Source organism: Perca flavescens, chromosome 9 (genome assembly GCF_004354835.1).
Source record: "Perca flavescens isolate YP-PL-M2 chromosome 9, PFLA_1.0, whole genome shotgun sequence".
Lineage (NCBI taxonomy): Eukaryota > Metazoa > Chordata > Actinopteri > Perciformes > Percidae > Perca > Perca flavescens.
The window spans coordinates 25,262,646-25,290,530 of record NC_041339.1 but is presented as its reverse complement, the minus strand read 5'-3'; the positions used below and the strand labels follow the sequence as shown (position 1 = coordinate 25,290,530).

Sequence of the window (27,885 nt, the reverse complement as noted above, 5' to 3'; positions counted from 1 at the left end):
GTCTTACTTAAGCCTCTAAGATGAGGTCCTATGGGGAAGCTGATCAAGTTTTAAGTTAAGCTATAAACGTACAGAGGTTTAATATATTATGGAAAAACAAGGTACCACTATGAACTACTCAAAATTTAAAAAAGGTATTTAAAAGCTGTGTGTTTCCATTACATTTCAGATATCAGTGTCCAAGATAATTGTACTATGAAAATTTCATATGGCATCTGTCCACTCAGAAACGACTCTGACCTCCTAACAAACAGATTAAAAGTTTTAATTTTAAGATTGTTTGGGGTATTTGAGGTCAACAAACACAAAACTAAAAGATATTCAGTTCATAACTTGACATTAGACAGAAGCAAAACAGAAAATCCTTCCAATAAAGAAGCTGGGACAAATTAATATTCAACATCAAATGAGATTAGTCGGTTATCCAAACAATTTTCTATCTAATTTCTACATTGTCTCTAGAGGGAATACCAGGCCAAATATAAATCAAAAAGAATTGTCTTCATTTTTAGTGGCAATAGTGCTGGAGATGTGCTAAAACCAACGTGAGTTACCTGAGAAGCCTTTGAGAGCTGGTTTTGTGAAACACTGGCAGAACCACCACTTTTTCAATGAAGAAGAACAGCTAGTTCTCCTTGGGATTAAAAAAAAAAAAAAAAAAAAAAAGAGAAGGTATTCAGGGTCAGAGTGGAGGAGACCAAAAAGACATACTCACTAAAACCTGGGAGACACAGAAGACAAAGCTCTGCTGGGATCAGAGCCCAGGCAGGCAGGCCAGCGGGGGAAACAGGGCTGAATCCTCAAGTCTAGCTCAAAACTCTACCGGCAAAACAACTTGTCATGCCTCTCTGCGACATTTTATCTTCACTTCTGCACGTCTTTGTATTCATGCACCACACAAGTCTGCAGTGGACGCAGGGGGCCGTCACTGCTGTATCATCTGATGATTTTAATTTGGTGCCAGCTGACGGATTTATAACTACACTTTCCCTCAAAAGACTTCTGAGAGTTTGCCTTGAAAAGAACCTTCTTTGATATTATGCCATTGTCAGAGAATGGGACAGTACAAAAGACTGAGTCTGAGCTGATGGCTGAAGTTTCTTTAATCCACTAACCGTCCTCTACCTTCTCCTTAAAAAGGCACACAGCAATGACATCAGACAGGGCCGGAGGTACGCAGGCAGCCTTGAGGTCGTCAGCTACACTCCACCCTCATGATAAGTTAACTGGTATTAAGCATCAGATGAATTTTGTGGTTCCATACCAGATGAGAGATCTGCTGAAATGTCGGACCGAGCCAAACAAACAGCCCTCTTAGAAAGGCTTCTGCTGAGCGTGCAAGCTCTTTCTCAGATTCACATCCATACTGATGAAATAATTCCTCTTGGGGAAATAGTACAACTGCCTGCAGTAAAGGCCATAAACAGAGGAACTTCTATGATAGCTCCATCTGGACAACAGATGTACGGTACGAGGGCTGAGCTTTCTACAGGGAGCGATGAGAGAACAAGGCTTAATACACTTCCTCTGACCTTTCAGTCTGCATGCTCAGTTTCAAATTGCTACTCAGGCATCTCTGATAACAGTTCATTAGCTCCTTTGGAATATAAATCCAGATAGACCTAAACTGACAGGGATGTACAACTAGTTTAAATCTACACATGGAGGACACGAGGTTTCATTTTATTCTTTTTACTGTTGTATCAATAAATTTGTCTTAACGTATGCTGCCTTGAGCAGCTTTGTGGGCACACGATTTAGCCCAGAACCAATGTCCCAAACAAAACCCCAATCACTGAGCTACAGACACTGAGCTACACACACCATGGGTGTCTAAGTGCAGGACGGTGTCCAAACCCTAAGAAATGGGATGGCACTTTGTGAAAACCACATTACCTGGACATAGAGATTTCTGTGGGCAGGAAAGTTTGAGGCTGTATGAAGTGCTTGTTTTTTGCTCCCTGTTTATAGGTTAAACGGTTATATGGAGCCAAATCAACATTTTACATAAGTCATCACTTCTAATTCAGTGTCTAGTTTACACACAGACACACACACACACACACACACACACACACACACACACACACACACACACACACACACACACACCCCCCAAGTTATCACTCTCTAATCCTCTCTCTCTGCTCTCTTCATCTCTCCTCTTAACTTCAGGAGCCATTCACTGGCCTGAATCTCTGATCTATGAAACAGACACTGCACTATATTGTCTGGCCCTGCAGTCACACCCAACCAGTCGCTTCTGTAGTTGAGAAAATACTCCTCAAACTGCCAATAATGGAGCTCTATAAGCTCGGTAGGCTGTAAATAGCCTGGGGGGAGGGTGAAGCTGCAAAACTTGCTTGCCAAAAATCCTATTGGATGTCCTTAAAAGCTGAATGTTCACACTTGAAAACAGAAAATCAGACATCCTGCAGGAGATCAGATGAGGGGGGAGATGGCCAAGAGGTGAAGGGTCAAAGCGAGAGCAGTTCCATAGAAATTATCAGTAATGACAATTGTGTAGGAAGGTCTCACAATATTGTCGCTATTTAACCTGCTTTCTTCCCTTTCATTTTATATTAAAGAGAGATTTCTGGGCTTTTAAATTTCTTTGAATTTTACTGCAATGTGTAACAGATTTATACCTTAAAGCATGTTTAGATGAAGAGAAAAAGAAATCACTCATTGTGATTGGCTGACAATCACTTGCAATACGGTTGTTACACTGGAGATGTAACATTGTAAATATGGTCGTATGTAACATTATTGGATTTCATCTTTTTTCAGTCACCTCATAAAAAAAGTTTATGCAACAACTCCCATTATATCATTAAGATTCAAATATCTGTCCATTTGAAAGAGCAACTTTTATAGTTGAGAGGGTGAGAACAGAGGTTATCTATAGAATTATAATAGTTGTGTAGTAATATTAAAGTATTCACAAAACAAGTCAGGTTGAATAACATGTGTTGACCCATAAGCCCAGAAAAAAAAAAATAAATAAAAAGTGTTGAATTCAGTCTAAATGAGAGCATCCACTGAGTGCTTTAGCAGAACATCATTTTTCCCCATCTCTGCACTAAGGCATCAAAAAACTGAAACTCCACTGTGGTTTTACAGCCTCTGGGGACTTCAGGTTCCACACTGACAGAAAAGGTTGTCGTTTTCCTTTTTTTTGGTCAGTTTCTCTTTGTTCATCTCAAAGCATTTCTCCTTTAAGGGTCTGCTTCCTCTGACCTCTGAGAGTAAGCCGCCTCGTGTCCACATTCCTGAGCCGGCGAAAGTGTCTGGTCCAGTCCGGCAAAACATGACACGCTACAACTACATACCAAAATAGCACAGCGAGGGGAAACGCTAACTCATACTGAAGCTTAACAAGTCACTATATATGCAGCACAAACCACAGCCCAATGTATATTCTACCAAGGCTTTTTACACAGGAAAGCTTTGGAGTAAAACAAGGATTACGGTTGTCAGTTTTTCAGAAGATCTCAACCAACTCACCAAGCATCTTTTACACTAAACGATCACAAGCCTTTAACTGGTAACTGGCAAAACACTTGGAAAAATGCCCGAAACATGAGCTCTGGTTGTGTTCAAAGACAGCATGGCACTTTACTTATCTGAAGGTCAGCTCCACTGACTGATAACTTACTGCTCTCTCACATTGTGAAGGTGACACAAAGCTGGAGAGTTTTCTGTATTCAGGATGTGAAGGTATGGGAGAGACACACAAAAAAAAAAAAAAAAAAAAAAAGAGACGTGACTCATCTCGACTTTGCGAAGGCACGGTTATTACTTTCATGCCAATAAAACATGGTGAAATGAAGTGAACAGAAAGAGAGTGAGCCGAGATGAATGTTTATTCATGCAATTGCAATTGTCTCCAAAACAGCAATTAAGAAGCTCTTCTCCCCACAGAGCAGCTGGTTTCTCCTTGGCCAGTGGGAGGATGCAGACGCTGAACAGCTTTTGATGGTTTTATTGCTGCAGATTAACTGATTATGTTCCCGCTGAATGTTGAGACGTCCTCTGGGCTGCAAAGGGAGGCTGCACGGTGATGTTAAGACAGATTTCAACAGTAAATGAGATGATTTGGACAGCACTATGATCCTCCAGTATCACTCCTCTGTAATTATGTAGCTAGATGATCATACTGTTACCTACCTTGCCACATACTGTATTAAACAGCTGTAACAAGCTATACTGCAATTGTCTTATGTGTTTCAGAAGGAATAGTTCAATATTTTGAGTAATCCTATTCACTTCTTTTCTGAGAGTTAGATGAGAGGATTGATGCCACGATCTTCTCTAACTTTTGGCAAGAAAGTGAAATGTCGAACTATAATTTTAGTTATTGTGATACTCCATCTTTTGTGTATCAAACTTAAAAAGGTAGCTATAAAATAATAAATGCATTTTATGGCACACAATGGCTGTGGTTAGCTTGGAGTTGAGTCAGTTGCGGTATTAGTATGTACTGTATGTACATCCAGAATGCAGTTCTCCCACACTACACATTGCCTATTTTGCTGTGAATGGCTTTTTAAGGCCGATCCTACATCCAGGACAAGTGCATCCATGGTCAAACCGCACACACCAGCCTATCCACTACGCTCTGCTAGTCGACTTCCTCCTCCCTCACTATGAAGGGGCCAGGCTACTGCTCCTCTGGTGGAACAAACTCCCCATTGACATCAGGACAACAGAAACTCCACACATCTTCTATCGCAGACTGAAGACTTTTTTTCTGTTCAGAATGGACTTTTGCCCATAAAATAAGAAAGTAAATGTAAGTCATTCTCTTATTCTCTCTAAATATTATATAATACTTTGTTCATCCCCATAGGGAAATTCAGATGTCAAGCAGCTCAAAGAAGCAAAAAAATTTTAGCACTTGAAGCAGTTTAGCATATTTGTACTCGCATGATTCTTGTGACTTTTGCGTTGTACCCACATGGTTGAATGTGTCAAACTAAATGAATGTAATGTGATGTGTCTCTTGAGGATTTCCATTTATACTTATAATCAACAGTTCAAAAAATGTCTCTTCTCTGGAGTGGTAGTCAGTGGAAAGGTATAGCACAGCAAGGGAGAACTGGCACACAGACAGAAAAACAACAAACCGATTTATACTACAGCCAAGTGCAAGATCTTGCGCTGAGGAAAGTCCAACACAGTTACACATTTTTCACTGTCCGTACTGCCCTGTAATGGATCAAATACAAACATTTAAAATCCAGATTCTAGTCTGAATCGGGTTTTTTTGTTCTTTGTTTGCTTTCAATCCACTGTATGTCAGAGGGTAACATTGCTTCTTTTTTTTTGTTGTGTTTACACCACTATAGTGTATATCTTTGACGGTTGTAGTTATTTTAAAAAACAGTTTCACATGCAAAACATAGCAACAACATATAAAATACAATGCACTGGTAAAGAATTTAAACGAGAGATCTTCAACAAGGGGTCTGGGCCCCGAGGGGGTCCTCAGAGTTACTGCAGGGGAACCACCAAATTATTGTTCATTTTTTGAAAGTCTTTTCAAAAATTAAAATGTCTTTACATGAATCTAAATATCAGCCTTTTTGTGAAAAAACACAATGATGATAGGCTCACTATCCTATAAGTAAGGAAATCATTAAGGTAGCCATACACAGATACAGTTAATCGTAAGGATTCACTGTGCCACATGAATTTTTAACATTGAAAACATGATTTATAAAATCATGCCAACAAATATTTTAATAGCTTAGTATTTTATGCACTAAAAAATGTATGTATAAAGGCTTTAGGTTGCCCACACATTGTAGGATCAGTTTATTATGCAACTTAATTTTATAAAATATGTAGTAGGGGGTTCCTGTTCTGTCTCTCTCTCAGTTAAGGGGTCCGTGGCCTAAAAAACGTTGAAGAACCCTGGTTTAAACAATCCAACAGTATATGGAGCAGTGGAGCTGCAATGGAGGAACTGACAGGGGGATGATACGATGAAAGAGACACCATACAACAACAGCATGAGGAGGAGAGCGTGTTAACAACATCTGCACATCATGACAGGCATGACACCTCTACTGTGTGAATCAGATCTCCCAGTTAGCAGTATACATAGATACTGAGGGGAGGATAAACATTATGGGGACATGATGAAGATGTATTTTGTTCAGAGGCAAATAAATGTTTGATGAAGTAGGGATGGGCGGATTGATCCCCAGAATATCAATCGTACAGATCCTGATGTTGTATTCTTGGATATCAAACGGAGCCAAAGAGAATAAATACACAAAATCTCTCTGTTTAGGATTTAATTTTCCATTTTAAGATGCCGTACTGTATTGTTAGTTATGTTATATTGCATCTTAACATTTGGAAAATGTCAGGGGGGTTTGCCAAATAACATCGATATTCAGACAAAGTCATACATTATTAAGAACTACTCCAGCCCAAGCTGGCATTTAAGCAGCTTTTTGCTGATGGAAGGTACAGGCATTGATAACAGCATCATCTGATGCTAAGTATCATTTGGGAGGAGATGAAAAACTAAACTTGAGTTAATCGCCCATCCCTGCCATGCAAAGCCACCACACAGAGACGACGTGGGTTTGTACCTCTCTCGGTGTAGCGGGAACATTTTACAGCTCACAGACAACTTCTCTGCAGCAGAACAAGAGGAAAGAGAATCCAAGTTACACAGTGAAAATAATTACCTGTGGGGCTTATCAGGCATTATTTAGTGATATCCCAGTGAAGTCGCTGCTTATACCAAATGCTAATCCAATAATGAAATTTTTCTACACAGTGCAGCTACACCTCATACTTCTAGTGGACTGAGGTTGGAAACTGAAACTCAATTTAGATCGAATGTGCTTAGCAATTGAACTATCCATAAAGAAGACAGAACCTGGATCACAGCTATGTTCTGACTGATTTCATTAACAAAATAAACAAACCACACAAATATTGTAAATAGCTCTTACAAATAATGGGTGGACAAGGCTGTCTCAGTCCAGAGGCTTCTCAATCTGACCAAGAAATGCTGCTTTTAATGCACAAATTTGGAGGACACCTCCGGCATATCATTTGCTGCCCAAAGCATCCCTTATTCAACACACATTCACAGTGTTCAGTCAGTGCATCCAATGGTCTTTAATTCAGAATATATGACGTGGTCACTGTGTGTTTAACAGGTATTTGCGTTCATGTGGTCATCAGTTTCTGATATCAAATTTGAGTGGATGAATGGAAAACCTGCTGCAGGTTGTAAATAATGGGAGCCGTCAGCAGCCTGTTACAGAAAAATATTAAATCTCCATTAAATCAAGACTCTCTCTCTCCATCAAATTACATATTCTTTTCGTACAAAGACCTTAATGAGCCAACATGGTTAAGTACTTTAAGACATGTATGCAGCATGAGAGCACCTGTGCACCAAACACTCATTTTGTTTATGGACCTGAAGTGGCTCTTAATCAAGACCCTTCTCCTCCTGGTGCTCACTTCTTTTAAGAGGGTAGAGCGCCTGCATGCTGTCTCTGTCTGTCAAGAGTTGTGCAGGTTCCTGTCTGAGTGTGCATGATCGCCCTGCGACTACATAGAATATCCTCCAGAGGTCCTTCATAACTTTCATGTGATTGAACGTGGCTGCGTCTAGTCACCACAGAGGGATAATGCAGAGTTGATGTCTAGTCCAAACTTTGACAGTAAAAGCATCAAAAACAAGTCATCAGATCAGATGTTTGTGTCGAGGATACTGTCAAAGGCTCAGCATTCCCAATGGATTGCAGACGTTACAGAGCCGGCAGAGCCAGTCTGGCTGAGATGTGCTGATACCACCCATCCCCATACATGTGGAATACATATCTAGGTACAATGGATTGGGGCTGGATGGTTAACATATTGATGTATGAGTGACGTTTAGAGGTTGCTTAGAGACCCACTGACAGTTGTGTGCTCAGGCGCTTAAAAGCTGTGTGAAGTCAACTCACTCAATTTGTCATAAAGTACTTTAAACCTCTGTACATCCAAACAGAGACATTTACCCAATAACCAATAACACTGTTGCCAATTACTCATGTGTTGAAGTGGAACAACTAAACTCTAAATAAATGCTATATTTACCACTTTGTTGGTTATTTGGGTAAAACATCCAGGTGGTAAATTTGGAAATTTGACTTTACAAGTTGTTGAAGACCTGAACGTACCATTAGTTTCCATGTGTCTCATTTGAGGAGGAGACGCAGGTTCAGCCTGGTCTTAAAGAGCATTCGAAGGACACACCTTCAGGTGTTTTGGAGGGATCCAGCGACAGATTTGGGATGCAGCTGTCATTTCAATTTAGGCAACAAACAGGTGAGCATCAACATTATCCTGCATCAGTGCAGTTTTACAGGTCTGAAGAATTTGGAAATCCCAATTACAGCACTTTAATTTTTGAACACCTCCATACAGAGTTCAAGTTGTAAGCAATAGACCATAAGACTATGACAAAACAGCATTTTGCAAGCAATTTATGCATTAAAACCTGTCTCCGTCTGATAGCGAAGTGTACATTAATACATGTAGAACTGGCCTGCAATGTACATTTCTTTTCACTGTCACTCTGAAAAAGGAATACAGGGATAACTGCAAAAGTGTATTAATAAGGGTCTTCCAAAAAAATATATAATTTAAACCCCATTAAAGATAACAGAGTACTGTGAGGGTGCTCTAATATGATTCTCATGCAGTCATTTGAGCATTTCAACTAAAGTGTCACTAAACCAGTTAGAGGAGGTTGACAGCATGGACTCTGGTAATGTGAGGAGGGTTCAGGTGTGTCTGAACCAATCTGAAGGCCTGCATATATAATTCAACACGCACAAACTCTACACTAGCTACTGAGACTGAGCACAGCTTGACACCAAGAGCTTCCCAAAGCAAACCCATCCAGGATCCCCTGCACAGCAATCGACCTGGAAGTGGTCCAGTTGAAGAGAGAGAGAGTGTGTGTGTGTGTGTGTGTGTGTGTGTGTGTGTGTGTGTGTGTGTGTGTGTGTATAGAGAACAGGAAATCACAGTAACTCTGTTAACTGCAGGATGCATGACTAATCTGTCCCGTTTTTATCATATGGCCATAAAAGAAATTTTAAACAACTTGTCGGTGTATCTACCAGTATTGAAATTATAAAAACATGTAAATTTGACCTTTTTACGGTCACACGTGTCATTACGGTGTACACGGACAATAGACTGGGTCGAGCTCTACGGTTCACAAATAAAGAATTCCTCTCTCGGTAATGTCTATCAGACTGTAAACAAAGAAAATAACGCAGTGACACATGAGGTCAATATCCAAAACACAATGCTAGAAAATTCCCACAAGTCACCACAAAGTTCACTCTTTAAGCATTTCGCCATTTGAACAAATCATTTCCAAACAACGCGATTGTGCAAATTGTACATTTCAGACACAAATGTCTAACTTACCCCATGCTCCGAGAATCTGGATGTTGTTTGGGGAACTGATTCCACTCACCACTCCACTTTTTGTCCTTTTCTTCTCGGTTTGCAAACTGATTCGCTTCTTCCCCAAAATCCTGGGAAAAAAAGACAAATCACTTCCGACTCCTGATTTCTCCCGTTACCCCTCCAACAGTACTCCTCTCTTCTCAAATCAGCTGTTGTACTCCAGTCTGTCTGCCTTCCTTTGTCCGCAGCTTTCCACGGCGAACAACCACGGATATATCGTCCCTGTGCGTAATTACGCACCGTGAATCCTTTGGCTCACTTCTGTGGGCCAGACAGACGGAGGTATGTCGATAAAAGTCGGGCACCAGAGTGCTTTTGGCTCAAACCTCATCCAGGACTTGTGCTGTGCTGTGCTCCCCTCTCGCCTCTGTGCCAAATCACACTGGGATCCCATTCAACTCTCTCGGTGGGACCGAGGAGCCTCATAAGCGCCATCTGATGGCCATAACGTAAACTAAAAACCAGCCCCTCTTCCCTCCACCTCATCCCCCACCTAAATGTCAGAATATAAAATACTACATGTAGAAATGGTCTGCAGACAGTCTTAAAAGCCCTCAGTGCATATTTATGAGATGCAGCGTAATACAATCTTGAAGTATCTTAAATTACTAGTGGAAGAACAGAAGCCAATTGGCTGTTTACAAAAACGATTTAGCAAATAATCAGTCAGATGTACAATCATGCACCCCCTGACTGTGTTTATCTCACGTTAAATCAGATCATACTCCATATTAAGCTGTTCATAAAGAGCTATATGTTAATCCTATAAAATCCCTACATGAATATTATGCATTGGTATAATGATTTATTTAATTAGGCAGTGGAGCACATGAAATGGCCTTGTTAATCTCTCTGAAAATCACATAATATAATAGCAAAGATATTTCTTTAAACATAACTGAATAGTATTATTATTATTTAAATATCACACAGAACATCTAACCAAATCAAAAAACAGAAAAATATGCTCACAACAAGTGATATATATTGAAGGTGCTCATGGGAATATAATATGATTGTTCCAGTGATTTTTCAGTATATAGAGTTTATAAAATGCGTTGCATATTAATGCATAAGATCAACAAATCGGTTTTAAATTGCTTTTTCTCATTTCACTGATCAAATGTATAAGGTTTAGTAAAACAAATTCCCATTTGATGCACATATGGTTTTCTTAGCTCTTTATAAATTTGACTTGATCTGACAAACATCAAATACAAATTAACACACATGCACATATGCAATTATGATCATTTTAGATATTGTATGAAAGATAGCAATTTACCCCAGACATAAAATATAGAATAAAGTGCAATTTTTGAAATGTAAAACTTTTACGGAGCTCCTAATTGGCAAAAAAAGACAAGAAACTTGGCGGACATTTCACCCATTTACTTTCTTTATATAACTGTTGAAAATCACATGACTTAGTTTGAAGTCTACTCTGTTTCAAAATAAACCACTTATTTGCATGAATACAGGGTGAACATGGGAGAGTGGAGCATTAAATGTAGCGGAAGAGTGACGGGAGCCGCTCCTGTGCATTAATCGTGCTGCTCAGTGGCCTGTTACAGCGATGCAGCTGACTGCTGCTTTGTGCTGCAGGGAGGCTGCAGGGAACATCAGATTTCCGCCTTACATGCAAACAACCCTCATGCTCATTTAGAGAGACACTTCTCAGCCGGTCCGAGGCAGTTTGCAGCACAGCTGGACGGTCTGGGCAGGATGGAGCTGAACCTCCAGCCCCCTGCCTTTAACACAAAGAGTATTAATCACCTTTGGCAGCCCCAGTGTGCACACGCAGATGGGTCTTCTTGGAGAAGATTTTCTCCTTTTCCAAGTCAAGCAGTGACTGAATCAAACTCATAGTGTCTTCTTCACGCTCACTGTGGCAGACCTATAATGTGGCAAACAAAGCATCATCTGCACCAGAAATAAAGTCTAGACAGAGAATCAAATCATAAATGATTAACATTTTTAAAAGGAGCTGTTTTGTAATTAATCTCATTGGCTGGACTTTAATTTTAAAAAGGTAAAAAAGCTTGTGAGTGCACCCTTTGTGACCCTACCCTTTGTGACCCTACCCTTTGGTTACGGCCAATAAATTCATTCATTCATTTATTTTCCTCCCACATGTTCCTATATTTTCTGTATCACAAATAACAACAATTAATTTTGTCCACCGACCAAAAGGCCAGGAGCAGATGAAATAGGTGCATGCAGCACTGAAGGGCAGGAAAAGCTGAACCAGATCAGATCTAGAGAACTGTGGAGGTGTATATGTGACCCATTAGATTATGTAACACTATACAAGGCTGATTACTAACTGCATGAGCAAAGCTGGCAAATCCCCTATCCCACTCAGTGAATGGTTTGTGTTCATTTGAATAATTGCACATTTGTTTGTGAATATGCACCACTTAATTACAATATTGAAATGATTAGGGCCCCACAGATCCTGTAATCCTGAGCCCCAAAAACTACTGTTAATTATACATAGTGCTTACATGGTGCATATTCCTATATTCAGCTGATCAGCCTATGTATGTGTGGAATCCATACACAATTCACAACAAGATGGTGGTGGGGTTTTTGGGAGGGGCCAACAGCTCATTTATGCCGCAGGGCTCCCAAGTGAAGGGTCAACTATAGATAAAAAATGTGAGGTGAGGAGTACATTTACTCAACTACAGCACCTAGCCTAAGTACAAGTTTGAGGTATTGTACTTAACTTCCATTTTCTGCTACTTTATACTTCTACTTCACTACATTTCAGAGGGAAATTTTGTACTCCACTACATTTATTTAGTAACTTTATTTACTAGTTACTTTGTAGATTTAGATTAGTAATACAAAATATAATAAATGACCAACCTTTATCAACTGCAACATTAAAAAGTGATGTAATAATTATAATTATAATTCAATAATAATTATAATTCAATAAAATAATAAAAATCATTTTGAAATGGGCCATTCTGCATAATGAGTACATTTACTTTTTGATGCTAATCCTTTTGTGCTTTTAATTAAAGCACAAAGTAAAGTTTGAATGCAGGACTTTTACTTCTCACAGAGTATTTCTACACTGCGGTATTTGTGCTTTTACTTAAGTAAAATATCAGAGTATTTCTTCCACCACTGGACAACACAGGCCTACAACCATGGATGTATTAAGAGAACAGGATACTACCAACTTTCAGTATGTGACCGTATTAAAATACTAACCGCGGTTAAAAGTATGGGGGGAAAGTCATTGGTTTATGATAAAGGTGGGGTCAGCCTATCAAAATAATGTGACCAACATTTTAAATTTCTCCAGGGCCAAAAAATACTTGTTTGATCGTGTTGATGACAACACCGACATTTGAACAGCAGAGGGCAGCAACGCGCCTGCGCAACCTCCAGTCTCCCGTCACTTTGGAGAAGAAGACAGTGCGGCTACGTAATCATACAGCGACACGTAACACACGCACGAGGATGTTTTACTTATATACTGTCTATGGTTTTACTCTACGTTCAAATTGAGTATTTCAGTGATTATTTTGTAAAATAAAGTGCACAGAAGTACTCATCCAGCCTCAGAGAACGAGATAAATCAGAAATGGCTGACTTTTCGTCGCTGGGTCTCTCAGACTGGCTGGTTAAACAGTGTAAACAGCTGGGGATCAACAAACCCACTCCTGTCCAGGAAAACTGCATGCCGCCCATACTAGAAGGTAAGACAGCTTTTGTTAAAATCTTCAGGTTAGAAACATGTCACCCTGGCCAGCTACCTGCAATGTAAATATCAGAATCAGCAGTCGCGACAGGTAATGTAGATCTCATCAATTTAATGGCCAGTGATGATCAGGCAAGGTAAACACCTGGAAGAAGATACACACTCCAAATTAGCAAATATTGTGTTCTGCATGTAGCTATGATAGACGTGCCGATCAGCTCTTAGTTCCAGTTAAATTATTATTTGAATTTATTATTAAAGTTTTTAACTGAGAGCTACGATTCAGAAGTCCGGAATTAAGGCCACTGTTTTCCCATTACTCCCAACCTCAAAATACACATTAGTAGTCAACTATAAAATGTTCTTCCACATCTGACTGCCGCCAAATTTGCCGGAAAAATATATGGATCAGAAAGTGTTTAAAGTTATGATCGGATCCGTGTCTGTGAGTTTGTAGATACGCAAAGATACAGTACGTGATCCGACATTTTCTCGTGGAGTTTGGCATGGTCAGCAATTATGAGAAAAGTATTGTTATGCTTATAAGTAAAATCATTTGAAGTCACCACAAGGGTACCACTTTGGTACCACTCACCAGAGTTTAGAGCAGGTGAATGAAGTTGTTTTTCCTACCAGGTCGGGATTGTATGGGCTGTGCTAAGACCGGAAGTGGGAAGACAGCCGCGTTTGTGCTGCCGGTGGTGCAGAAACTGTCAGAGGACCCATATGGCATCTTCTGCTTGGTGCTCACTCCAACCAGGTCAGTGTTATGTAGTGTCAGAGAGCAAACTGGAAGACCCTGCTACACTTTTATGGGGGGGTATTCTTCCTGTCAGATTGTGTCATTTCCATGTTAAATATCATGTCATGTTTGTGATCTGAAACATCAGTGGTAAAGGAGAGGTTGTCAGTCTATCAAAATAAAAGCACAATGACTCTAAACTAAACTTAAAGGTCCCTTTGATATGGTGCTATTTGGATGCTTTTATATAGACCATATTGGTCCCCTAATACTGTATCTGAAGTCTTTTTTCCTGAAATTCAGCCTTGGTGCAGAATTACAGCCACTAGAGCCGGCTCCACAATGAGCTTTCCTTAGTATGTGCCATTTCTGTGTCTGTAGCTATTGAGGAGGAGAGAGGGGGGGCAAGGTGGAGGGTGGGGGTGTGGCCTTGACCAACTGCCACTTTGCTCGTTTGAAAGCCATGATGTCTCTCTCTCATGGGTGGGCCAAATTCTCTGGGTGAGCAAGCAGAGAAAGGGGAGGTAACCTTCCTCCTTATGACCTCATAAGGACCAAGATTCCAGATTGGCCCATCTGAGCTTTCATTTTCTCAAAGGCAGAGCAGGATACCCAGGGCTCGGTTTACACCTATCACCATTTCTAGCCATTGGGGGACCATAGGCAGGCTGGGGGAATGCATATTAATGTTAAAAAACCTCATCAAGTGAAATTTTCATGCCATGGGACCTTTAATATCCAAATCCTTTGCATGTCAGATACACATGTAAGCCTCAGATCCTAAATAATGTATACATCTGAGAAAAGAGTTTTATTCCAAAGCTACAAATTCAGGATAATGAGTTTCCTTTTAAAGTTTATCAGCCAGGATTTCAACACAGATGGTTTTCATTTTAGCTCAGGATGACAACAGAATACAAAACATTTTTCAAATAAATCTTTGTTTCTATCAAATCTATAATGCATGTGTTATTGATACTTAAGATTAATTAGCACTGTAAGAAATATGTTCCCATATATCCAGCTGATGGTGTTGTATATGTGATGTCATGCAGGGAGCTCGCCTATCAGATTGCAGAGCAGTTTCGAGTCCTGGGGAAGCCACTGGGTCTGAGAGACTGCATCATCGTCGGTGGAATGGGTATATCCTTTATTCTGAGAGTCTGCTGGGCTTTTAAAGTCCCGGTATTGCGTTGCTGCTGCAGAAACACGGCTTCCAATTACTGTTGAATTCTGTCTGAGCCTCTCCTCTGTGCTGATGTTGTCACTGCTGTGTTACTGATAGACATGGTGAGCCAGGCCCTGGAGCTGTCCAACCAGCCACATGTAGTAGTAGCGACGCCCGGACGGCTGGCCGATCACATCCGCAGCTCCGACACCTTCAGCATGAGCAAGATCCAGTTCCTAGTGAGTTCAGGACAGACCACACGCTGAGACTTGGACAAGGTTTCAACAGTTTGTGACGTCGCCTTTGTGTGTTTTCAGATTCTGGACGAGGCGGACCGGCTGTTGGAGCAGGGCTGTACTGACTTCACCAAAGACCTGGAGACGATCCTGGCTACTTTACCGGCTAAACGGCAGACGCTTCTGTTCAGCGCCACACTCACTGACACCCTGCACGAGCTGAAGAACATCGCCATGAACAAACCTTTCTTCTGGGAGAGCAAGTCAGAGTGAGTAACCTGCTGCCACTTAAGGGCTGTTTATAGAAATATTTAGCAAATTCACAGGACATTGCAGGTGTAATTTTGATCTGTTTTAAACTTTATTTGCAGAGGTGTATTCAGTGTATTTGTAGGTATCGGCCTACATATTTCAGGTCATTAAAAAAAAAAAAAAAAAAGTGGACATAAAACACTCAGCGTCACATTTGGCGTGAAGGTTTTGTGTCTCATTTCAGATGCATTCTGTGGGAGAAATCTTCGTTATTTATAAAACAGGAGCACCAGCCTGGAAGATCAGTTTGCCTGTCATGTGATCTGAGGTGCAGCTAATCGTAGAAGCATATCTCTCGCACAAATGCCTTTTTGCATGCGAGGCAGAGTCGTGCAAGTGAAGGGAGTTAAGTGTGGTTGAATGAGCCATCTGCTGGGTTTATGAATCATCAGACCGTTTGCAGCCTAGGATTCAGATATGCGCAGAAAGCAGCTACAAACTCACGCAGGTGTATCCAAGTGTGGAACGTAAAATGTATCCAACATAACGCTCAAATCCATCTTGCACAAATCCTGGCCTGAATCCATACCAGCTCCAGGTTTGCTGCTCTGTACTATGGCGTCTGACCTCTCTGGCAACAGAAAATCTATCTATCTATCTATCTATCTATCTATCTATCTATCTATCTATCTATCTATCTATCTATCTATCTCTATATATATCTATCTATCTCTATATATATCTGTCTATCTCTCTATATATATCTATCTATCTATCTCTATATCTATCTCTATATCTATCTATCTATCTCTATATATATATATATATATATATATATATCTATATCTATATCTCTATATCTCTATCTCTATATATATATATATATATATCTATATATATATCTATATATCTATATATATCTATATATATATCTATATATATATATCTATATCTTTATATCTATATATATATATCTATATATATATATCTATATATCTATATATATATATATATATATATATATATATATATATATATATATATATATATATATATATATATATATATATATATATATATATATATATATATATATATATATATATATATATATATATATATATATATATATATATATATATAGAGATATATATATATATATATATATATATATATATATATATATATATATATATATATATCTCTATATATATATATATATATATATCTCTATATATATATATATATATCTCTATATATATATATATCTCTATATATATATATCTATCTATCTATCTATCTATCTATCTATCTATCTATCTATCTATCTATCTATCTATCTATATATATATATATATATATATATATATATATATATATATATATATATATATATATATATCTCTCAATAGGAAACAGTGAAAGATCACAATGTTGTTTACAGGACACGGACAGTGGAGGAGCTGGACCAGAGGTACATTCTCACTCCAGAGAAGGTAAAGGACGCCTACCTGGTCCACTTGATCCAGACATTTACTGACGAGCATGACGACTGGTCTATCATCATCTTCACCAACACGTGCAAGTAAGAAGCCCAGAAGTAATTAAAATGTTCATATATAGTACAGACCAGTACAATCTTACCCTAATGCGATGAAGGGTTTCTAAAGCCGCTATGAAACTTGTAATGTTGCCAGTGTGCTGTTGATACAACTCCATCATGATTGTTGAGACTGCAGTTTCGGGTTGTGATTAGTAATGTAATAGTGGGACAAAATATGTTACCAATAGCATACATTTTCGGTCTTTTCTTTTTAAATAGGTGACCAGAAATTTAGCTTATAAGGTGAAATTTGATGTCTTTGAAACTTGAACCTGAGTGTGATCAGCAGCTAGAAGTCTGTGCATGTACATGTTGATTTGATGTGGTTCATATGAAAAAGTATATTTGTTACATAAATTTGTTGTTTCTTACTCAGGGACTGCCAAGTCCTCACCATGATGCTGCGGGAATTTAACTTTCCAACCATCTCCCTGCACTCCATGATGAAACAGGTGAGACTAATGCAACTCACAAAATTTTGAATTTAATCCATCACAGAGAGAAAGTAGCATTAGTGAATTTTAGTACCGGAGGCTTGCTGAAGGATGTTTTTAGGGATTATGAGGGACCCTGCATCAGAGAGTCTGTATCAGAATCTGTTTTACTGGTCAATTAAGTTTGCACATTCAAATAATTTGACTTTGCTTTTGTGTGAGAGAAAGGGGAGAGCAGAGATTTCCTCCAACATGGTGTTGTGTCCCTTTATCGCTGGTCCCCAGAGCTCCACAACAAGCTAGTGTTGGATGGGGAAATCACATTTGTGTCATTAAAGGGACAAAGACAGAAAACGTATAGCAAGCACAAAGCCATTGTGATAATATAACAAAACGTCTGTGTACTACAGCAGATTAAACGGGGCCTTCAGAATGAACAACTGCTCTTTATCTTCTCCAGAAACAACGATTTGCAAACCTCGCCAAGTTCAAGGCCAGCGTCTTCAAAATCCTGGTTGCAACAGACGTGGCTGCCAGGTAAGCTTTTTTTTTTTTTTTTTTTTTACACCTTTTTAAAAGTTGAACATCCACATTCAATTCTTCCTCATGTTGTTAAACCTCAGTTTCAGACTGAGAGATTCAGTCTGAAATCACCTTGTTTTGACATCCTTCCTGTTCTTTCGGATTCACAGGGGTTTGGATATTCCAACTGTCCAGGTCGTCATCAACCACAACACCCCCGGCCTTCCCAAGATCTACATCCACAGAGTCGGACGAACCGCACGAGCAGGTAACCTTTAACAACTTTCAAGTAAATGTTAACTTATGATAAGTTCAGAAACACCAACACTACATCATCCACGTGTCCCCCATCGATGACTCACTCTGCATCATTAAACCTCTAAAATAAATGCAGCTGGTACATGACAAGGTTTCCTTCCTCTGCAGGGAGGAATGGAGTGTCCATCACACTGGTGACGCAGTACGACATCCACCTGGTCCACTCTATCGAAGGACAGATTCGTAAGTCACTTGGTCATAAAGACTGAATTAAAATGTAGTACACAGGAAAAACCTTTTCCTTTTGTGTGCGTTTTCAGAGCTGAGCTAAACTCTGTTCTGACCTGTACTGGTGGCTGCAGTGTGAACATCTGTTCTACTTGAAATGAAGCTTGTTGAAAAGCCAGCGTTCACTCGCACAGGATAGAAAAATCCTCATGTCAGATGTTGTGTGTCAGTGGAAGATCACCAGCACTTCACCGCCAGCTCGGTGACTTTGTTCTTCCTCATTTCTTGTTCTCTTTTTCTGATCATGAGCTACAATGTTAACATGTTTGCTTCCAAAGCATCGATATGGCCAGTAGCTCCTTTAATATACATGTTTAATAGTTAGCCTGTATTACAAAACTTGGAAGGACATGAACGCCTCACAGACCGTGTGTGTTATGGTTCAGCACTGAGTTGTTGCAAAATGGCATGCAATTGATAAGATGATGCTATGTGGCAGAAAGAATACCTGCTGTTTTACCATAAGTGAGTATATTTCTGTGACATCCTACCCTAAGGGCGTGTGTAACTTCGTAGTTACTTTCCCACTACATGGTACCAGCTCGACTCGCCTGTTTGGGTTTTCCATTATGAAAAATGGTGCCTGGTACCAGCCGTCGCTATGATGACCAGCCACGCTGAGGCCATACGTTTAGTTGAAGCGGCTCTGTTGTAAAGGCTAACGGTGCTCGGTTAGCACAATAACACGTTAGAAAGCACAGCCGAAACGATTTGTCATAATCTAGCTAAGTAACAAGTGTTAGCCACGATGCTAACGGCATTGAAAACTAAGCCAAACTGTACGGTCACTATACTATTTCAGTGATGTATAAGCAACCTGTTTCTTGCACGTTGTCACGTTACTGAGAATAAAAGCTATTAAGGTAATATATGAAGTCAAAGCTACTCTGACAGCTGTAGTAGGGCAGCTAACATTAACTTTAGCTGTCTCCATGAAGCTCCGCAGATAGGAAACAAGAACTAGCTAACTAATAACAAAAAATTTTTTTGCTCGGTGGATGCCGAAATATATATTTTTTTAAACTATTTCCCATCCTTCTTCCAATTTCCAGCCGCATCCTGTCACACCCCCTGTACTAACGTTACGTACTCCGTGATGTTAAGACCTCACAATGCCTTGTTTCTCACTCCCGCTAACGTATCGTTCATCAGACGTGACATTACAAAAGCATTTCGTTTTCACATGCGGGTGCTTAGCTATCGTTAGCCAACATATTTATATAATATATTTTTATTTTATAGTATTGATTTTTTTCTTTTTACTATTCGACTTTCGAAATTCATTTCAACAGCCCTAGTCTTAACCATCTGACAAAACCCCTAAGAAGTTGGAAATACCATGTGTGTTGTATTTAAAGTGTGGTGTATCTCAACACAAACTGCTGTTTTACTAGAGACAAAGCTGAAGGAGTATCCTGTGGAGGAGAAAGAAGTCCTGAAGATCCTCACCCAGGTCAACGTGACCAGACGAGAGATTGAAATAGTATGGACGCCTCTTATCTTCATATTCAGTCACCTCTTAATAGCTTAGCAAAACAAATTTTTATTTGAGTCTGTAGTGTTCAGGAGACTATATTAATAATGGATCCGTCAGAACCAGTACTTAAAACCTTTTTCTTTCTTTGACAACATATATACTGTAAGTTATTGCTGTTTATATTTTTCAGACTAGACACTTTTCTCACTAAAATGACTTGTAATGTTTTGATAAACTCCTTTCTGTATTGTAGAAACTTGAGTCAACAGACTTTGATGAGAAAAAGGAGATCAACAAAAGGAAACAGCTGATCTTGGAGGGGAAGGTATGTCCCCCCACACCCCACACAGTTGGGGTATTTTAGCAAAGCCACGTTTGTGTATATACTACCAAGATGAAGCAACAAAACGTCAAGTTCAGTTTCTTGGAGTGATTTCCTAGAGGAACGAATATGTAGTTGTAAATTTCTGTTAAGGTTTTTTTGTAAAGTATTTGGTACCAATTATAGGTAAAAATGGAGAGTTTATTTACTAGTCTTTTATAATACAAAATTAATAATTTACTGGAGAAGTTCTTTCAAGGAAATGTCTCTGAAAATTAACAATTTCTTATAACCACAACTTAAGTGACAGCTTTGTCTATTTTCCCAACAATCAGCCCAAATACCCTGGGATGGTTAAATGATAAGGCTTCTGAGAATCTGACCATGCGAGTTGAACTGTTGTTGATTTGTTTTCAAACTGCCGTTTCAGGATCCAGACCTCGAGGCTAAGAGAAAAGCCGAGCTGGAGAAGATCAGGAGCCAAAAGAAGAAGTTTAAACTAAAAATCCAGGAGAGCATTCAGAGACAGAAAGATGGACAGCTGAAAAAAAAACTGATAAAGAGAAAACAGATGAAAAAGAAAAAGGCAGTACAGGCAACAGCGTGAAAACTGCTACGACCCATGTATATACACTAAAGAGGTTACTGTACAATATCTAATCATTTTATGTGTGACGATCTGCAAATAAATTTTAACTTGTGTTGAATTTCATACCATCAAACCTGCTCAAATTGACAGCCTTTATTGATTCAGTTTAACAAGAAACCACCATGTGATGAAACTTCACTGCAAAGATGTTTCAGATAGGTATTTACATCACATTGAGCTCTCAATCTCTGCCTGTTGACATAAAGAATCAAGGGTTTGGATGCAAATGTAAATTACAACAACTCATTCACAACTGAATCACTTCTTCAATGATGACTGCACATGTTGCAATTCATTGTGGCTCAGAAGATGGGAAAACACCAAAGCAATAATATCACGGCAGCAGGTTCTGAAAGCTATAACACGTTAGGATCTCAGTGGAACAGGTCGATATGTGAAACTAATTCATTGCACGAGAGATTTGCACTATGTCAACAAAACAATTATTTCTAAGTCAATTAAACATGGCAACATCTACTTGTAACATGATTGTCTGCTGAAATAAGAAGCAGGTGAGAAACAGCAGTGGAGTACATTCTTACTGTGTTCAGAAAGCGTCTTTCCTGGAAGAGTTAAAAAACTACAATTCCTCGGAGAGTTTGAGGAGGAGATACAAAACTAATGAAAGGAAACGGCGTCCGCCTCATTACTGTTGTCAAGTTGCTACAAAAAACAGATTTTAGTAAAACTACACAAAATGGCTAAATAACACCCAGCTGAACAAAACATGACACACAAAGCAGCGAATCCTCTGACAAAAGCAAAGTTTGATCAACTCAAGGTTCAGGTTCACACAGTTCTCCAGGAAGAGGATTTAGGATCCAGGTAAATCTCAAGAGGAACTCTACAAGGAATACATAATGCAGGCAAAACAGCTTTGCACAAATCAAAAGTCCACAGAAGGAAAAATAAATTCTACCAGCCTTCATTTTATTTTATTCCACAGAGAAGGAAGGTGGCTCTCTTTTTCATCTGCCCATTCTTTGAGAAACAACCCAACTACTAACTCACTGACCTCATCTTCACCTGGCCTGATTTTTATTAAAAAAATAAAATACAAGTCCTTTTTCTGTAGGTTTTATGAGCCCTCTGATGGCTGGAAGGTATTTTTTAATGCTGGTAGTTTGATTTGAACTACATTCATGCTTGTGCTGCAGCGGTTTATCCGATGGCGATTGGTTATAGGCACTGATTCAGGCTTCTCATTCACTTTCCATTAAATCGCCTCGTCATCAAATCAGTACTGATGGCATTTCCACTGTGTGTACCTGGGGTTTAGTAAAGTTTAAAAAATTATTTCATCCACAGGAACCAAAGATCTTTCAGATTATGTGGATTTTTAAATTATAGGGTTTTGTTGAGATTCTACGCGCATTTCCTTTGTGAAAGACTTAATTCTCCGCCCCTGATTATATTTAGATTTGTGTGGCTGGGCAATATGGCCATCAGCCTGGCTATATTGCTTGTCATTTGAAAATTATTCACAAAATCAAAATGCTGCGTGAAAGGACACTGGGTTTACAACTACATCTAATTTGGGGTCATCTAGTGGGACTGAACAGTCCTAAAGCCACGTTTCCCTTAACAGTTCTAACCCTGCCAATGACCTGAACTCATTTTCCAGATGTGGAAACTCAAAACCTTCTCTTCCTCAGCCACCTTCCTTTTCTACTCCTTACCTGTGGTGGATTGATTGCCACGACCACCTGTAAGCCTTGACTACTATCATCCTTCTTCCCTCCTTGTTTGGTTTTTTTTTCTCCTCAAGCAGGGATTTGTGTGATGAGTGTGAACAGTCCACAATCCCCTGAGGAATCGATCAATGCAAAGCATTTGAGCATTTGCCAATCTAAGCGTACACAGTGTTTTCAAAGAGACATCTGGTCATGAAGCACAGCAGGACATCAACAACCCCTGCTTTCAAAAGATTTAAATAAGGAAAAGCCTTCGCTGAAACATCAAATGACTGAGTTGAATATTCAATGCTGGTCGTGTTTGATAGTTTCAATGACTTTTTTGCAATTTTGTGCTCTGTGATAAGAAAGGTACTTCAGAGAAGGAAAAACTGTCCCATGATGATCGCGATATCGGTGGGATATCGTCATGTCTGAAATCCCCGTGCTGCGCCACCACTGACGTGGTCGAAACCACCCTGTAAAAGACCTTGTGAAAGAGCCAGTATTTCTCAAGGCGAAAGGTATTTCAATTCAAGGCTCTTTATTCTCAGACTCAAGCACAGAAACCGTGTTTTTTATTTCCTCTCCGAGAGTGTTGACTGCTGCTTCCTTCAGAGGCTGCTGAGGTTTTTGGGCCCACTAGAAGATCGATGGTGCCACTCTCCTCCCATGATAAACCAAATTTAAGAAATACAGGTTGAGAAACCAACCGACTTTTAGCATTGGGATTTTGTGTTTCCTGTTCGATGGCTTTCTGTAATCATGCGCCCTGCAAGTTTGGAGAACAAGTTCTTCAAATTCAGCTGGAAAGCTTTCGATCCCCATCTGAAGTTAAGATAGCTTTCCTTCGTTTCCTGGAGGCTGTGGGTTGAAGGGGCTGGCTGGATTATTTTGTTGGGAGTTGAGCCTCATTTGGATTCCCACGAGAGACCGTTGAGATCTCCCCTCCGTTTCCCTCAGCAGCTCGACCACACGCCGCCATCTTCTCGACTTCCCTCCTTCACTTTGGACGGGCATCGGTCCCTGCCTCTCGCTTGTTCACTCGGCCTCTCTTGCCATCTCCATGCCCGTCTGTACGTGCCCTCTTCCGTCTTCTACCCTCTTATTTCTCTCCCTGGTCATTGGTTTCGTTTCGCTATCCCGTCGCTTTCACTTGGTGGTGCTTCGGTTGTAGCAGAGGAAAACAGGTATCCATTTTATGTTTGTATTATTTCCCAGATTAAAAAGCTGATGAACTAAGCTCAGCTCAAGCCTAGCTCCCTTCTTCAAGTGACCTGCAAGACACAAAACAGGTGTATAGCCTTTTGTCAATTACATAAAGATGATTTAAAAAAAAAAATGAGCAAGAGATGAGCAATACTGGCTTTGGTCAGAATTATTTTTGTCTCCAGTGAAAGAAAATAAGACACATTAATACAGTACTAAATATCCTTATAATCTGCTAAATTGCTCTAACTAAACCTTCCTGAAACTCAGAATCATTTAAAAATACACTGTCACTAATTGACAGTCACATTCATCAAAGACTAGGGGTCATTAAGAAAATGTCACAATTCAATATCGATTTGTAGGCTCAAGATTTGATTCAAAAATGATTTTCGATTAAAAAAACAATTCTTGATTAAAAAAAAAAAACTATTCTCAGTATGTAAATGTAGTTACTTTTCCCATGTGGTTGCAGTAGACATACAATTTAAAACAAACAACAAATTAAATGTAGTTTGATGTTGTTACTCTTGTGGGTCTCTCTTTCAGATATTACTTTATGTGTCTTCATACAAAAATAAAAACTTTTGCAACTAAAAAGTTAAGTATAAAATAAAACTTAAAAAGAGCTTTTCGTTCAGAGTTCAGTGGGAGTTTAGAGCATTGAAAGAGAGTGAGTTGGTTGACTGGCATGTTAGGTATTTTTGGTCGTTTGTCCACGTCTTTAATGTTAATCTCTGGGTGATTGCGTACCATGCGAGTTCTCAAGTTTGTGGTGTTTCCAAAATACTGCATGATTCCTATCAAGTTCCATCTTTCCCTTGAGGTTATAAAAGCTGATATGTGCCCTAACTCTCGCCTTCAATGAGGATGGAGCAGGTTGAATAATTCTGTGAGGTTTGCCGTTGTTTGCGCCGACTAAGCTACTTCTTTTGATTATGACAAGAGTGCCCGGGCATCAGTGTGAATTTGATTCAGCGTCATCTGTGGGAATGGCGAGCTAAACTCATTTCAGGACAATAGTATACACGCCATTACAAAACAAAAAAAGAATCAATTTTTGGAATTCTATGAATCGTTTTTGAATCTGTAGAGCTTGAATCACGATATGAATGTGAATCTATTTTTTTGCACACCCCTATCAAAGACAATGAGCCTAATGATCTAAAAATTATCAAAAGTCATTACACACACAGACACATTCTTTTCAGTAAGGAAACATGATAACTTCCCAAACCTTAAATGTGCTATGCTGTTACTACAAAGACTGTTTTAAGGTTATGTCTATGTACTTACACTTTAGAATTGTGACAGTCCAGTCACCCCACCATGTTGGTATGCACGTTCACCCTGGTAAGTCGAGTCCTGGGACAGAGCCACATCGATTTGGGACTTGAACTCATCGCCCAGGTAGCTGTCCTGGAGAACAGGAGGACAGAAACATCATTGCAGACTCATTTCATACATCAGCCTTTATCTAAATCTCTTCTTATGCAAACCTATATATATATTTGATCAAATATATTTCTATTATTCCTTTCATATTTTTACTGGATTTGCTAAATTCAGATAACGAACAATGTGACCAGTTCAACTAAACCATAACACTTAATATTGATCATCTTAAATGATAATTCTTCTTTCACTAAGTGACAGTGATGCGTTACCTGGGACAGCTCTGGCTGGGAGAGGCCAGGCTGGCTCATTTGAGAGGGCTGGCTCATGGAGATGTAGCCTTGTGTCAGCGGCCCCTGGGAGAAGGGTTGGGAGGCCCCATCCTGGCTGACCTGGCTGTTTGGTCCGTTACCCTGACTGGCACCCTGGTGTGCCGATCCACGGATCCTCTGCCGCCCGCCACGCCCAGGCTTACCCTTCATAGCTCCACGACCTTGATATATATAAAAAAAAAAAAAAAAAAAAAGAGATCAGGAGAACAGTAACCGATACGCTCTTGATTGTGGCGCAGCCAGACAGATTGAATAACATAGGCACCGAAATGAAAACAGCTCCGCTTACGCGTGCAGTGTCTTCCTGGCATAAGTGGTGATAATATGTTATTTATACTAGAAGGTTGAGAGGAACCACAGTAAGTGAGGCTTGGGAAATACTGGGACTATTGCTGTTTGACAATAAAGACAGGGTGTGATTTGGTCCCTGAAACTTGTGGATTGTCAGCTCTAGCAACAGTGAGTAACTGACAGTTTATCAGGGACACACATATTTTTGCACTTTCATTATGGTGTTTCATTGTGGTGAGTAGGCTACGTTTTGAATTACTGTTTGCACTATTTATAGCCTATTTTTGTTAACCTTTGCCATCTGAGGAAAAATGTGTTAATCTGTGTCCTTATGACAGCTCATTCCGCTGTGTGTCAGCTACTATTGATGCTTTACAATAAACAAATAACATTTATAAAACATCATGAAATCTGGGGACATCCATAATAGAAAACACAAGTCTTTTACTAGGCAGTTAAAACAATGGATGGTCAATACATATACATACTAAAATGATTTATTATGTATGTATACTGTTAGTTTGGCTTCTGTGCTGTGTCTTGTTTTGTGCCAAGTTCTGCTCTGCTTGTATTGTCTTTTTGTTTGTGGACTAAAATGTGCTCATTTTTAGATTATCTAAAGGTTCAGTGGACCGTTTTAGTGCTGTACTCTACCTGCAGCAGGGCCGTTGGTCTGACCCAGGTAACTGGGCGGAGGCAGTGGTGGCATCACCAAGTTGAAGGGTATGGGAATATTCATAGCCATGTGACCGGGGCCTGCCCCAATCATCCCAATCTGGTCGTGAGTTTGAAAGTACATGTTGGACGGACGTCCGGCTGAAAGAAAGCACGCAGAACAAGACTTGTCAGTTTTTTTAAGAAAACCTTTTACCAAGAAAGCCTGGTTTTGCTGGACTGTTATGCTGTAAAAGTTTGTCATTTATTATTATCTCGAGTCAAACCACAAGATACTAAATATATATTAAATAAATACCACTGCTGCGGTCATAGGCGGAGCCAGGGATGAGGGCCTCACGGGCATCGTACATCGCATTGCTCATAAAACGTCCCCCCTGGAAAACACCAGACAATCGCCATTTCATACAGTTGCATAATTCACAGATTTAGGGCTGAAACTAACAATTATTTTCACTAATGAACCCTACAGGACTTTGTTTACTCACAGGGTTGATGGTGTTGACCAGTTTGCGTGGCTTGCTGAACTGCATGAGGCTCTCCCTCAGGTTGTTGAGGGGTCCCTCCACAAGGACTTTTTGCTCCTTGTAGTTGTTCAGCAAGTTGTTCCACAGCGGCTGCTTGGAGAGCGCCTTGGGGTTTCCCACGATAATCACACCATACCTACATTCACAACACACACAAAAGCTGCTCAGGAATGGGATAGAAATTTTGTATTGAACAAAACTGTGTAGAAATATTTCTCGATAACATTCTTTAAATTGTCCTGGCACAAGTTCTTGTGTATTGAAATCCTAGGGGTCTGATTATTTCTACTATACACACCTACATAAAAATAATAGACATGTCTAATCTAAATTGTCAAGTTTGTTACAAAGTCACCAAGCTGAATTTTTCACAGTCTGGCTGTCAATAGCATCTGATTTGCTAGATTGTTAATTAGCTTCATGGGAAATCTAAATAGCCCATCATAAACAAGTTAGCTGGATGTGTGCTGTGCCATAATTATCCAAGGTGAAGGTTTTTACTTGGCTCTGGTCAGCGCTACGTTGAGACGACGTGGGTCATTCAGGAAGCCAATGCCCTGGTGCTCATTTGCACGAACACAAGACAGGATGATGAAGTCCTTCT

The 27,885-nt window shown here is 39.6% G+C and overlaps 3 protein-coding genes across 7 annotated transcripts in view; 1 reads left to right on the top strand and 2 right to left on the bottom strand.

Annotated features, from left to right (window-relative positions):
- homer3b (homer scaffold protein 3b) overlaps nt 1-9,918 on the bottom strand; it is a 43,818-nt gene extending 33,900 nt beyond the window's left edge. For 2 of the 4 annotated variants that reach the window (XM_028587147.1, XM_028587148.1), the window contains exons 1-2: nt 8,202-8,229; nt 6,609-6,654 (exon numbers count right to left, since the gene is read on the bottom strand). In XM_028587147.1, the coding sequence (XP_028442948.1) occupies nt 6,609-6,654; nt 8,202-8,223 (68 nt within the window). In that variant the 5' untranslated portion in view covers nt 8,224-8,229. Of the gene's footprint in view, nt 1-6,608; nt 6,655-8,201; nt 8,230-9,465 lie in introns of those variants that run through there. The other 2 variants (XM_028587150.1, XM_028587151.1) reach the window with 2 other exon arrangements.
- A 2,990-nt stretch (nt 9,919-12,908) lies between these two features.
- On the top strand, nt 12,909-21,252 carry ddx49 (DEAD (Asp-Glu-Ala-Asp) box polypeptide 49). Its single transcript, XM_028586715.1, has 13 exons — nt 12,909-13,226; nt 13,865-13,988; nt 15,026-15,111; nt 15,256-15,377; nt 15,456-15,643; nt 17,071-17,211; nt 17,606-17,681; nt 18,124-18,200; nt 18,356-18,453; nt 18,612-18,686; nt 20,126-20,214; nt 20,462-20,533; nt 20,961-21,252. Exons 1-13 carry the CDS (start codon nt 13,112-13,114, stop codon nt 21,135-21,137), a joined length of 1,440 nt encoding a protein of 479 aa, XP_028442516.1. The 5' UTR covers nt 12,909-13,111; the 3' UTR covers nt 21,138-21,252.
- A 5-nt stretch (nt 21,253-21,257) lies between these two features.
- The window catches only part of LOC114561054 (regulator of nonsense transcripts 1), a 23,049-nt gene continuing 16,421 nt past the window's right edge, over nt 21,258-27,885 (bottom strand). For both annotated transcript variants that reach the window (XM_028586713.1, XM_028586714.1), the window contains exons 18-24: nt 27,783-27,885; nt 27,243-27,417; nt 27,053-27,131; nt 26,734-26,895; nt 25,729-25,949; nt 25,358-25,480; nt 21,258-24,129 (exon numbers count right to left, since the gene is read on the bottom strand). The exon at nt 27,783-27,885 is cut by the window's right edge and continues 40 nt beyond it. In XM_028586713.1, coding sequence (XP_028442514.1) covers nt 25,361-25,480; nt 25,729-25,949; nt 26,734-26,895; nt 27,053-27,131; nt 27,243-27,417; nt 27,783-27,885 — 860 coding nt within the window. In that variant the 3' untranslated portion in view covers nt 21,258-24,129; nt 25,358-25,360. The remainder of the gene's footprint in view (nt 24,130-25,357; nt 25,481-25,728; nt 25,950-26,733; nt 26,896-27,052; nt 27,132-27,242; nt 27,418-27,782) is intronic.

Coding starts and splice junctions, on each gene's coding strand:
- ddx49 (XM_028586715.1), top strand. CDS start 13,112: ATGGCTGACTTTTCGTCGCTGGGTCTCTCAGACTGGCTGGTTAAACAG. Junction 18,687..20,125: donor CTCTATCGAAGGACAGATTC/GTAAGTCACTTG, acceptor CTGTTTTACTAG/AGACAAAGCTGAAGGAGTAT. Junction 20,534..20,960: donor AGCTGATCTTGGAGGGGAAG/GTATGTCCCCCC, acceptor CTGCCGTTTCAG/GATCCAGACCTCGAGGCTAA.